At 44.6% G+C, this 13,509-nt stretch overlaps 1 protein-coding gene across 1 annotated transcript in view; it reads left to right on the top strand.

Moving 5' to 3' along the window:
- Positions 1-13,203, top strand: part of Il1rl2 (interleukin 1 receptor like 2) — a 38,087-nt gene extending 24,884 nt beyond the window's left edge. Inside the window, exons 8-10 of the mRNA XM_071601270.1 lie at positions 5,080-5,223; positions 11,038-11,199; positions 12,788-13,203. Of these exons, the coding sequence (XP_071457371.1) occupies positions 5,080-5,223; positions 11,038-11,199; positions 12,788-13,203 (722 nt within the window). The remainder of the gene's footprint in view (positions 1-5,079; positions 5,224-11,037; positions 11,200-12,787) is intronic.
- The last annotated feature ends 306 nt before the right edge of the window (positions 13,204-13,509 follow it).

Below are 13,509 nucleotides of genomic sequence, written 5' to 3'. Positions count from 1 at the left end.
TTGTGCTGTGACCAGGAGGCCAGAATCCCTCTGTCCCCAGCAGTGTCTGCTCTGCGTGGGCACACAGCAGCTGCACATCTCTCCCTGGATCTGTGAGGAACTGCTGTGGTTACACCAGGAGGGAGGATCCTTGAGCTTATCTGTCTCCACTGCCTTCTCTTCTTCTTCTCCTGTGCCTTTCATAAGGAGCCAGTTTCAACCACTTTCCTTGGGTGGGTCTTGTGCACCCATCTCTCTCTGTGGTGTCCTTCCTGAGGTCCTGTCCTAAGTGCTGACTTTCTCTCTGCACCCTCATCCCTGACCATCTCACTTTCTCTACGGCTTCGGTGTCAGCCTTGTGCAGGAACCAATGTCTTCCCCTGTGTCCTCTCTTCCCACGCGGCAGCCTGCCTTTCCACCCGTGTGCTAGACCACGGATACATTGGCTAAAGTGTGAAAACACACCTACCCTCTCAAACCTCCTGGTTCCTGTGTTTATTACCTTTGCTAATGGTGTCCCCCGTATCATCCAGGTAATTCAGCTTCATCTCATTCCTTTCCTCTTCTTCCCTCATGCCAATGCCCAGTTAGTTGCCGAGTTCTATGGAGACTTCCTGTCCACTTCCACTGCTAATCTAGATGGGGAGTGTTTCCAACCCAGGACAGCAAGGTCCAGGTTTCCAGGGTCACAGGTCATGGCTTTACCATTTATGAGTCGTGTGACCACAGTGTTGTCATTGATCATAACGGTACCTTCCACGGAGGGTTGTTGTTGAGACTGATTTGGAATTTCGGTTTTTAGTTTTTTAATCATGATACATAACATACATATGAGAAAGGACATATATAATTTACATATTACATAGCAAATAATCACATAGCAAATTCATGCCAAGCTGCCATCTAGATTAAGAAAGACAACCGAACACAGGTTACCAGACCCAAAGAGTCTCCGCATTTCCTTCCTGATCAAATCATCCTTTTCCTGCGTAGATGATCACTTCTTCAACTTTTAGGAAAGTCATTGCTCTTCTTTCCCATCTGTGTTGCTAGCCCTAAAAAGTACAGTTTAGTTTTGCCTGTTTTTTGAGCTTTATAGGAAAAGGATTCTATAGTATGAATTCTTCCTATGACTTTCATTTCCTCGTAGGTGTCTGGGTTGTGTTGGTACCTCAGTGATCTATGTGGCTGTAGTTCATTCATTTTTTTTTTTTTTTTTTTTTTTGCTGCGTCCTGTTCCTTTGAACAGCTAGATCATCATGCATCCACTTTACTATATATGCACATGGACATTTAAGTTGTTTCCAGTTTGGACTATTAGCCAATAACTCCACTGTGAAGCTTCCTGGATGTGTGTCCTGGTATGCATGCAGAATAGTCCTCTCTGCTACAGTTCTAGGAGTAGAGTTGCCTAATGAGAGTGTGTTATTGGCCTTTCTATATAATGTCACACTGTTTTCCCATACGATTGGACCAATTCATATTCCTGTTGCCTATCACAGTGTAGGAGAGAATCAAGAGATAATGTTGCAGAGTGACCACAGAGCCAGGACATTTTAGTGAATTCTTAAAAAAAAATATGTTTGTTTGCATTACTACTATCCTGGTTCCGGTTGACTATTATGGGTTTGGATGATCATATTAATTTTATTAATGACTTCCTTGCTTTGAGAACTTTTTCTGGTCTACTTATCTCCTGGTGACTGTTGTAGAATTACCTTCTCCAAGGATGATTGGAACTCTGCCACTCCCCTGCCAGGACATTAGTCCCACCTCCTTCCCTATGGGATAAAAATGACCCTCCATGGCTTGGCATTCTCATCCCCCCCATCTACCTTTTCCCACTAACTTATTGGTTGTCTCCTTTGTCTGCCCTATGAAATAGATCAGAGACAAAAGCAGGTCCTCTCTGGGCCTCATATTTTGAGAAAGAAGATGACTTTGAAGCCAGTGAGGGTGGAATTGCTTTTCAAGCGGTGATCAGGGCAGAACCTGCAGACTGGCTTAGGCCAGAGACAGGAACTCATGGTCAACCCCAGAGAAAAGAGGGGAAGAAGAGAAGCCTTGGAGATACCATGAGACCTGAAGTTACCACTTAAATCTGCTTCAACCTAGAAGTTTGACTTCCTTGTTTAGTAACCTCACCTGAATCTGGCCAAAACCAGATTTCCATGACAATCCTAACCTGTCAGTATGGACTACCCAGAAGCACTACTCAGGAGGCTTCTGAGGCCAAATCCAGGATTAAAAGAAATAGTGCTATATTTTTCCCCAGTTAACATCTGTCAATCATGGGGCAGCGGGTAGGATCCTTTGTTTTAGCCGGGCCCAGAGGTGAACTTCACGGATCATTTCAGCCTTTTATTCAGGAATGGGATTACACTTTCAGGGGACCTACTTTCCTGGTGGAAAATGAGCCACTGGCCAAAGGAGAATTTTGGGGTTATGTAGGTTACACTGAGAGGTGATTTAGTGAGCATGACAGCTTGGGTACTCAGGAATTTGGGATTTGGGGTTGGGGGTTGGTGGTCAGCACCTGGAGAGGATTATCTTGCAAGTCTCATTCTAAGTTTGAATGGCCCACCTGTGGCCAGCTTCTGAAAAGGATTTATCTTGAAAGAGATGAAAGCTATCAGTGTATGGCTTTCTTTTTCACTCCTTTTTCCCAGGCTGCACTATCTTGGGGTTTTTCATTTCCATATCTAACATTTTGTCTCTTCCTTTTAGGCAGGTTGAGAAGTTCTTGTTTACTGAATTCATCTTCCTTCCTCCTGACACTCATTTCACATCTCATATGCAATGCAATTTTGGTCATGTGCTTGCTTTTTTTTTTTTGGTGGGGGCACCAAGAATTGAACTAAGGGGCACTTGACCACTGAGCCACATCCCCAGCACTATTTTGTATTTTCTTTAGAGACAAGGTCTCACTGAGATGCTTAGTGCCTTGCTTTTGCTGAGACTGGGCTTTGAACTCATAATCCTCCTGCCTCCGTCTCCTGAGATGCTGGGATTATAGGCGTGCACCACTTCAATCAGCTGCATACTGTTTTGTTTGTCCTGAGTTCTTAGGAACCTCACCCTCTTAAATCCAGGCTTCTTGGTTTTCTTGGGGGCAAAGTCAAGGTTATAACTTCTCCATTGGACTTCCTTCTTTTTGCTGAGAACACCTCCAGATTTGAATCCTACCAGTTTGTGTGAAACAGAGTCACTAAAAAGTTGTTTAGATTATGTGTCCCTTCCATAAATTTTTTGATCACTTGTCCTCACCGACCATATAGACTTTGTCATATTTCACAAACTTGACGTTCATGCTATTGGCAAATTTAAAGGCTGATGGTGGCCACATGGACTCAAGTGACAAACACCATTTTTAACAGGGTTTCGGACATACCAGCAGTGAGTTTTCCATTTGCTCCTATATCAAACTCCATACTCCCTTTGAACTTAGTCATTCCAGTGTCATCTTTCAGCACACTTGCAGAGCATAGAGCATCAACACACCTGAATGCAATGAATGACCGACTCAAGAATCCCGGGGTATCACTCCTGCTACCTGCCACAGGGGCTCTTTGAATCTGATAAATATTGGGGGCATCGTCACCCTATCAATGGCTGCTTACCACACCAAGACCCCTGAGTTGTACATTAGGTCTCCCTACACACGAATTCTCCCAAAGGAAGAGGGGTAGTGTTGATTCAAGAAGGAGAAAGAAGGGCTGACAAAGAGAAAGAGAGAGGGGAATGGGAGGACCCATCTCCTGCTTACAAGTCAAAGGTTATAACATGGGGTCAGGATGGAATTTGGCCCCTGTGTGTGGAGCATTTCTACCTGGCTGCATTGGGACTTAATCAATATATATTTGGGGGGGGGGGCGGGAGCACCAAATGTGCTTTTTTATTTTAAACTAAATTATTTTTTAATATATATATATTTTTTACTTGTCAAAGGACTTTATTTAATTTATTTATATGTGGTGCTGAGAATCGAACTCAGTGCCTCATACACACCAGGTGAGCGCTCTACCACGGAGCCATGACCCCAGCCCCCAAATGTGCTTTTTGTTACTGTGCTTTATGGTGCCACGTATTTCAAGATCTGCAACAGGAAACAGAAAGTCTGGGGCCTCATGATATTTACAACATGGTGTGGCCTAGGGAAGATTGTGATAAGCTCTTTAATAAATATATATATATTTTTAAATGAAATCCCTCTGGGAGGGATCCTTCATCTTCAGGAGGATCAGGAAGGGGCTTGAGGAAGTGGTTTATGGGGTGGGTTGTAGGAATGGGAGGATTTCTCTTCCTCTCTCCCACTTCCTCTTTCCAAATTCCCTCTTTCCTGAGGCTCCTTCTTTGGGGGCCTAGGTTTGGCTGTAGTGAGGTGGGACGCTGCTCTTCCTCTTTGTGTGTGTGTGTGTGTGGCGGGGGGCCTTGCTCCCTGGACGTGGGCCCCAGAGGAACTGCTCCTTTCCTTGGTCAGCTCTGCCCAGTGCTTGTCCATCCCCATCCTTGCACAGGAAGCCGAGCAGAACTGGAACAGCCTCTCAGAAACTGTCTCTCACCCAGGGCCCCAGCCTGGACTCCTGGCACCCAGAGGCATGGATGAGGGCTTCCCTCTCAGGCAGCCATGTGAAGTCAGCAAAGATGGCTTCCGGGGAGACCCGGGAGTCATGCTCCTCAGTGTGTAGTGACGGGGGAGCAATGTGATATAGGATTGTAATCAGGATGTGCCGTGGATCGAGATTGTGCAGTAAAAACTGGGGAATGTCTCAAACAAACCGCTGGAGCGTCTGGTGTTGACCGCGTAGAACCAGGACACGCAGAGTTGGAAAGCAGTTGTCCTGCAGTGGGAATGAGAAGGAAGATTTCTGCAGTTTTTCTCTTCCTAGTGCCCCAAAGCCCATTTGCTTCCTAAAATCCATGGCCCAGATCAGATTATTCTACTCCCATACCTGTTATTTAACTTTAAAGAAATATTTAAGTAGTGTCCTCATTGATATCGAGTACACTTACCTTTGGAATTTATACTGTAATGTCTCTGAATAAAGGGTTTAATCAACTCTCTGGATTATGATGATGTTATTTTGCTGTCATTTGCAGCTCCAGATTTCCGCGCTTACTTGGTAGGAGGGCTGATTGCTTTGGCCATTGTGGTCACATCTGTTCTATGCATCTACAATTATTTTAAGATCGACATTGTACTTTGGTATCGGAGTGCCTTCAGTTCTACCAAGGCCATAGAAGGTAAGTGTGTGCATATTCTCTGAGAAATGTCTTAAAATTGGTATCTTGTCGTCAGCATAACCATTTCAAATAGACTTTGTCGTATTTCACAAGCTTGACTTTCATGCTATTGGCAAATTTAGAACTCCCTGGAACTTACAGTGCTTCAGAGAGATTTGTCCACGATCACCAGTATTTTTTGTCTCCAAGAGCAAAGTGCTGTCCTTCTGTGATGTGTCCTCAGCACCATGGCAACTCGAGTACTGTTTATATTATGGGGAGTAGGAGCTGTCCTCCCTTAGGTCCAGGATGTGTTACCCAAAGGGGTTTCAGTCTCCAACTCTCAATGTTGAAGAGAGATGGACCTGAGTGTGAATTTGAGTTCCCCGTTTACTCTCCTGCCAGAGCTATTTGACAAGAAGATTCCCCAGTGTGATCCTCAAGGGGTGGTGTGGTTGTGACTCTGCACACTCTCTCTCTCTCTCTCTCTGGTCTCAGAATGGACGTGACCTTTAAAAAGGTAATAAATCTGCTCTAATGTTCTTTCATTGCTTGGAAAAATTGGTACAAAGCCAAGAGAAGTCCACACAGGATGAGGGATGTACATATTTAAACTTTTCCAGTCCAGAGACTTGTAGTGCTGATCAGAGCATGTTTTTATAAGTAGCTTATGTATAGAAGAGCACCGTTACTCTAAGTGCCTGCTTTGCATATGAAAATTATGGCACAAGTTATTGTAATACTGGATAAAATATAGGTATCCTAACCTGGACTACTTCTAAGTTAAAAGTCAGGATTAAAGATTGGCACCACAGGGGCTGGGTGTGCAGTTCAGTGATAGAGCACGTACTTAGTATGTATGAGACCCTGGGTTCCGTTCCAAGTACCAAAAAAAGAAAAGAAAATAGAACAACGAGAAGCATCGGCAGACCCCGAGCAACGAAGAGAGCAGCAGGTGCCTGGTGGGTGATGAAGTGCCATGTCCAACTCTGGTCTTGTGTGCCAAGCGCAGCATGCAGCGCTCCTAGGGCTGCAGATGGATTGGGAGTGTGTATATCTGGCTTTGGCTAGGGTCAGCACAGAGTTTGCTCTAAGCGCTTGTGACTGTCGTCCTTTTTGAGAAGAGGATCGGGTCCACCACCATTTATTTCTTCTGACGCAGATATGAGTGGTTCGGCTGCTTTCTGTCTTGACTAACAGGATCACCTCGCTGACGTGGTCTTTCTGGAAGGTCTAGCTTTTCCGACTCCTTGGCATTTGTCCCTCTCTGACTCACTGGAACTCGCAGGAGCACGATTGGCTGTGAATTATTGGTATCGAGCAGAGCGCCTGGTGAAGCTGACTGTCAGTGAGTTGAGGTTAACAGGAAAAGAAAAAAAAAAAGGAAAAGTGACTCATGCCAAGCAGACACGCAGAGCAGAGGAGACTCAGAGAGCCCCACCCACTGCCAAACCTGGCTGTCGCCCAGTTTCCCCACAACCAGTGAGTGGGCTGACAGGCAGCCAATGGGCCCTTTTATTTTAAATTTTTAATTCCGGAAAGAATGTGTGTGCTTTGTGATTAAATTGTCTACACCTCACTCCCTTGTAATACAAGTGTTGGCTTTCACAATGAGCTGGTGATAGACTCTGACATTCACCGTGATCTCGTTTGTGGCTTTGTTTCCCTTGAGGATATTTTCTAAGTGATCTGGGAACAAACAGAGTAATGGATGGCAGAGACAAGGGAGGGAGAGAGAAATGATGTCCTCTTACATGCCCGATAAGTAAGATAAGTCATCTACCCCAACTAGGTTCATCAAGCTGTGTGACATGGTGAATAGTTAGGTGAGTCTAACTCGTGGTTTTCGTATGAGTCATTCTCAGGCCCGGCTGAAGTCAGAGAATTCTGTATATCCTCTGTCAAGCTCTTCTGGCAGGTGGGCATGTGTGCAGAGGAATGGAGGGATTAGTTTACTAGGCTCCTGGAGGGATCGCACATGCCTCCTCATACTCCAGGTAGGTGTGTGGAGAATGTGCATGGAGAGCAGAGGAACTAGAAAAAAACCAAAACAGATACAGTGAACAAAGGGTAGAAAGGTTAAATAAGCTGGAGGTAGAGCTAATGACAAGTCTTGGTTGTTAAAGCTGAATTTGTTTTCAAAGCTAAAGCAAAGGCAATTACAAGATTTATTAATATTGCTGTTCACAAAAACCTTTCAATTGCTCATGAGAGAACATGGTGTTTTCTGGGACTCATTCCCAAGGGAGATTTTTTTGGGGGGAATGTCCTCTGTTTAAAGGGTGTGATATAAAGAACCCTGTCTGCGACATTTCTGTGGTAAATGTATGACCATATTTTAGGTATCTTTCCTTCTAGTGACTTCTATGCATGCTGGAGCTGAATACCCCAAACCACTAATGGCATTTAGACGAAGGTACATTGAACCTGTCCGATTTTTTTTCTTCTGCTCTGGGTTAATCAAATCTAAAATTTCACAATATCAAATTGAGAGAAAGTCAAGAATTGAATAGTTTTTAGGCAATCTTTCATAAATACTAGTTTATAAAAGTCAGATTTTTTGTGTGTGTTTGGCAAACAATCAATAAGAGCGCATGCACATACTTTAATATTGAAGATCAGGTTGAATCTCCTCAGAAAATGAAAGGCGCTTGGCCAGGATGTGGATAAACTGTCACCTCCCCAGTATAGAGAGATGGGTCGTGTGAGTGTCCACAGGGCTTATTGTCCTCAGAATGCTCACCAGGAGGTCTGTGTGTCTGAAATGTTCTTGATGAAATAGGATACGGTCAGCCCCTCGTTACTTGCTGTTCCAGTAACTATTTTGGCTGGGAAATGAATTACCTCAAAATGTCATGGTGTAAAACAGCCCTTCATTCTGCTTATGGGTTCTGTGGACCAGGGACATGGACAGACACAGTGGGGACAGCCCAGCTCAGTTTCAGCTGGACCACTGGCAGTTGACTCTGGCTGTTGGCTGATGGCTTCAGCCCCTCTTTGCAAGAGTTTCTTCAAGTCTTCTCTCTGTGTGTCACATTTGAGCTTCTTCAAGGAATGGTGGCTGTTTTCCCAGGGTGAGCATTTCAGGAGCAAGAGAATCCGGGGAAAGTTGTGTTTTCTGGTATAATCTAGGCCTCCTGGATTTCTACTGCCAATTCCACTACATCCTACTTTTTGAGGCAGCCATGGAGGCCTCCCTAATTTCAAAGAAGTGGAAATAGATTCCCCTCTTTGTAGGGGTGTGGCAACATTCTGAAAGAACATGTAGGACCAGAAATGTGGCTGGGGCTGCCTTTGGAGAATACAATCAGTCACAGTTGCACAAGATTGATCGGGAATAAGCTTTATGCCGTTCCCTGCATGATCTTTTAGTATACTGGTCAGTAAATTATGGATTGGTCCATCGAAAGTGATGAAAACACATTGTATTTTTTAGAACAAGGCAACAAAGAGTATTTTTATTCAAAAGCATTAGTCAGAGGGCTAGGGATGAAGCTCTGTGGTCGATCATGTGCCTAGCAGGTGAGAAATGCTGGGTTCACTTCCTGGCACTGCAAAAAGAAAAAAAAAAAACTTAGAAAGAAAAAAATTGAACAAAAAAGTTGAACATTTTTATATTTTTAATTTTAAAAACTTTTTGAAAGGTGAGTTCTTACCACCCAAATATCTTCTGGGTTTGTAGAGCAAGGTGACTGTGTATCCTCAGATGGCTTGTTTAGATACAGAATATCAAAGAGAGGACACTTAGCAAAAGTGGCTCATTTTTTTGTTTGCTTGTTTGTTTTAAAATTGGAGTCATTGGGGGTGGGGAGGAGAAGCAGAATGATAAGAGGGAGAATCCAGTGGCAGGCTCTGGGACAGAGTGGTGACGAAGCTGAGGGTTAGCTATAGCTAAGAGACCAGGGGAGCTATTCTCTGGGTTGAGCAGACCACCAACACAAACAACCCTCTTTCAGAGACAAAAGGATCAATATTACCAAATTTTCGAATGGGAAAATTTAATTCCTTCCTAAAATTTTGAAAAACATGAACATTTTACAAAATCTTTATCTTTTTTTCCTTCATCTTTTCTCTCTTAATAAAAAATTTATAGTTTCAGGAAGTTGATAATGGAACATTTAAGTTTGTACAGAAACATCCGCTATTTGGAATGCTGGTCTAGTCTGGAGACCTTTAAGATTTCACAGAAAATTCAGTTGTGTTGGATTTTGGTCATCTCTAGACACAAATTAATTGTTCCCTTAATGAATGTCCCATGATCCTATCCATTAAAAGGCTGAATCCACCCATGATCTAGAACCTCCCTGTCCAACAACATAGATGTAACCTGTCTAAGTCTTTGCAAAATGGAACTCCATTCAGACGTTCTCATCGATACTGATTGGGCACTCTTCTGAGCAGGGTCCTGCTCCTGGTGCTGAACATAGAGCAGGGATCCAGAGTCCCCAATATCACCCAGTGTCCTTCATGGCAGAGGGTGGGGAGAAGTGCATGCATATGCAAGCATGGTACAATTGCATCATGTGCATGTATGTGTATGACGGCATGTGCCTGAGCATGTGTTTGCAGGAGCATGCACAGATGTGTGTGTACACATGCCTTGTCATTCTCCACAGGATGGCCAAGAATGGTGACCAGAGACCTGGAGATCGGCAGTGTTGGTGTGGGAATTGATGGAACAAGAGAAGGCAACATGTCACCTAGAATAGTATGCATTTTAACTACTGTCAAAATAGACATTTTAATTACTGTTACACAGAAACTAGAGATTTTGATTCCACTTGTTAATTTCTGAACCACACCTTTCTCCAAGTCTGTTCATCAAACTCCCATAAAAAGAGAAAAGAGAAGAATGGCTGTCCTCCTGGTACCCATTAGGTTGGCTTTGAATTTCCAAAACCTGAAGTTTGAAATCACATATTCCAATGAGATGCCCACAGCTGGGTGTAACTGGCTCTTCTTCCACTCACACCCTCTACCCCAGTGTCATTCCCAGGATTCCTGAACAGGCCATCAATGTTCCCCCTCCCACACTCGTCTTAAGCTGCTCCCCTTTCTGCCTATTTACCCTGCACTCTCAGACCCTCATTTCTTTAAAATCCTCTCTGTTGCATGTCCTTTGCAATTTTTATTAAGAGCTTCAAAGGATGGGGACTTTCTTTTCTTTCTGTTTCTTCTGTTCACTTAGCTGTCGTCATCTTGTAGTGCCTCGTGTTGTTTTACTTCTGTGTATGTGAATGGTCTGCCCAGTTATGCCCTGTGTCTAGTTCCTCTTTGCACTGAGTGGAGACACTGTTCTGCTCTCAGTGAATTCTTGCTCATCCTCATGATGGCTGTTGCATGGACTTCTCAGCCCTGCAAGGCACAGTCACAGTCCACTCAAAGGGCTCGTTCTCTGACTGCAATGCCAGCCTGCAAAACTGAACTGACAGAATTTACTGGTGGGTCTAAATCAAGAGGGATTGGGCCCGCTTTCCCTGGTGAAGCATGCACTGAGGATGATGTTGGTAGAATCTCAATCTCCTCTTGTTTTGGGGCCCCATTTAAAGGCAGCGGTGTCCATAAAATCAGAGGACTTGGGCTGGATTGAGGAATTGCAGAATGAAGTCATTGTCCTGCTTCAGCTTCATTCTTATGTAGTGGGGATGGGTTGGTGTTCCATTCTCACCTAGTAGGGCTACGGTGGCCTGTGAGTGCCAACTTGGTGGCTGGACACACAGAAGTCATTGAACCCAAGGACAGAGGGCTTCATGGCAGCAGCTCAGGTGTTCGCCTTGTCCACAGAAGGGGATTCAGTAGGAATCACTGTATGAGTTTCTCCCATTTCCTTTTCAGACGGGAAGCTGTATGATGCGTACGTCTTGTACCCCAAGCCTCAAAAAGAAAGCCAGAGGCATGATGTGGATACTCTGGTGTTGAAGCTCCTGCCCGAGGTGCTGGAGAGACAGTGCAGATACAAGTTGTTCATATTCGGCAGGGATGAATTCCCCGGACAAGGTACGGTTCAAGTGCGGTACCAAATAGTAAATGAAAAAAGGGAAGGAGACCCCTGTCTGCCTTCATGTTACATCCAAATGGCGCACTCTGCTCACCTTGCCCTGAGAGTCCTGGGAAGGCCGTGACTGGAGCTCAGGCAGGTGGAACAAGCTGCCTTCTCTCATCAGGCTCATCAAGATGCCCCTGTCTGGGATTCTGGTTGCAGTACTGCGAGCCCATCTTTGGAGTGAGGATGTAGCTTACCTGTTCATGTCAACAGGTGGCCAGGAACAGAGTCTTGGTTAAAACACTGAAAGAAGAAAATGATCATTTGACCTCCTGTAGTTGAGTCTATCTACTGAATTCCCCAATTGGTTTAAATATACAAGTCAGGTAATGTTAAAGCTGATTTATGAAGCTCAACTCCACAGGCTCCTTCTCTATCCAAAAGAAGTGGAAGTTTTTAATATACTTCTCCCATTTAATTTTGGCATGAGGTTTGGGGCAATTCATTCAGTATCTGAACCTCACTTGTCTCATCTGTAAAATGGGGATAGGGATGCTTCTTTAACACCACTACGAGAACTAACCTGAGTGGGCTCCAGTAGGGAGCTTAGGACAGCGTCAACATTTGATACGAAAGTTCCCTCTCATCTCCTTTGTTTTCCTTTGAGGACTGTGCAGCAAAATGTCTGTGATCTAAAATCCCTTTTTTTTTTTTTTTTTGGTACCAGGGATTGAACTCCCCATCACTCAACTACTGAGCCACATCCCCAGCTCTATATTCGTGTTTAATTTAGAGACAGGGTCTCACTGAGTTGCTTAGTGCCTTGCTTTTGCTGATGCTGGCTTTGAATTCATGATCCTCCTGCCTCAACCTCCCGAGCTGCTGGGATTACAGGCGTGTGCCATTGCGCCTGGCTATCTGTTTTTTACTCACTAGGAAATACATTTGCTCACTAATAGAGCAGTTAATCACTGAGTTCTTCCATACACGGTGTACTTGTCCAGATACTAGAAACCCAAAGGAAGCCAAACACTCAAAGAACCTGTCCTTGAGGAGGTGACAGTCTACTCTTATATCCCCTTGGAGACAACTGCACACCAAATATCTGCAGAGCCAGGCGTTTGGAGAACGCTCCCCGCCTCCCCACCCCGGCCCCCGCCCCGCAAGCCATCATCAGTGGGTGTTATTTGGTTTCTAAATCAGTCACATAAATTCTGGTTATGTAAATAGCTGTAAAGAACCAAAGGAAAATACAAATGTTAGACTAACACAACATTTGAACTAACTACGTTTTTCCTGTCCTTCTAAAATTTATTTTATAAATCTGTTCATTCTGTAATATATAATAGACCTTCAGCTATTGGGGGGATACAAAGCTAGGCATGATAAATACTTGTTAGCTAGGGAAACTGACATAACAACAGACTTCCCCAAACAAAACAAAACACAAGTAATGAGAGAGCCAGGAAGGCTTCAAGTTTTATTAATCCATTCCTGCCCAGATCGGGTTGATTTTAAAGGCCATTTCCTCTCCTCAGTGACCCTTTCTAATGTGCTCCGTAGCATTACCACCCAGGCTGAGTCTTCATTCTTTGTTTCCAGCTGTGGCCAATGTCATTGATGAAAACATTAAGCTGTGCAGGAGGCTGATCCTCATTATAGTCCCCGAGTCGCCCAGCTTTGGTCTGCTAAAGAACATGTCAGAAGAACAAATCGCCGTCTACAACGCCCTCATCCAGCTTGGGATGAAGGTCATTCTGATTGAACTGGAGAAGATTGAGGACTACACCACCATGCCAGAGTCAATTCAGTACATGAGACAGAAGCACGGGGCCATCCAGTGGAGGGGGGACCTCACAGAGTCATCTCAGTGTGCCAAGACCAAGTTCTGGAAAAGAGTGAGATACCACATGCCGCCCAAAAGGTTCCCGCCTTCCTCAGGTCCACTCACTGAAGCTCGTACCCTGCAATTTCCCAGCCAGCAAATGGAGACCAAAATGGGGCTCATCAGCCGCTGACTGAGAATTGTCCCCTCATGGTATCTTGTGGCTGGCCAAGGACGCATTTCATTTGGGCTCTCTGCCCCAAAGCTTGCTGTTTTGTGCTGCTTGGTTGGTTTGTTTTGATCAGACTTAGTTTTTTAGGGAAAGACATCACTTCTCCCGAGGGCCCGTGAACTTAATGGGTCCTGGAGACTGGTGAGCTCTCACTGAGCAAGGGATGGATGTGGCATTGCGGCCCCATGGGAATGGGATACAGAGGGCTGTCGAAGTGGATATACAGAGTCAGAAAGCTTGACTGTGAGTTCTGAAGTTGGAGCTTGG

Source organism: Marmota flaviventris, chromosome 14 (assembly GCF_047511675.1).
Source record: "Marmota flaviventris isolate mMarFla1 chromosome 14, mMarFla1.hap1, whole genome shotgun sequence".
Lineage (NCBI taxonomy): Eukaryota > Metazoa > Chordata > Mammalia > Rodentia > Sciuridae > Marmota > Marmota flaviventris.
This window is presented reverse-complemented; position numbering and strand designations above follow the sequence as displayed.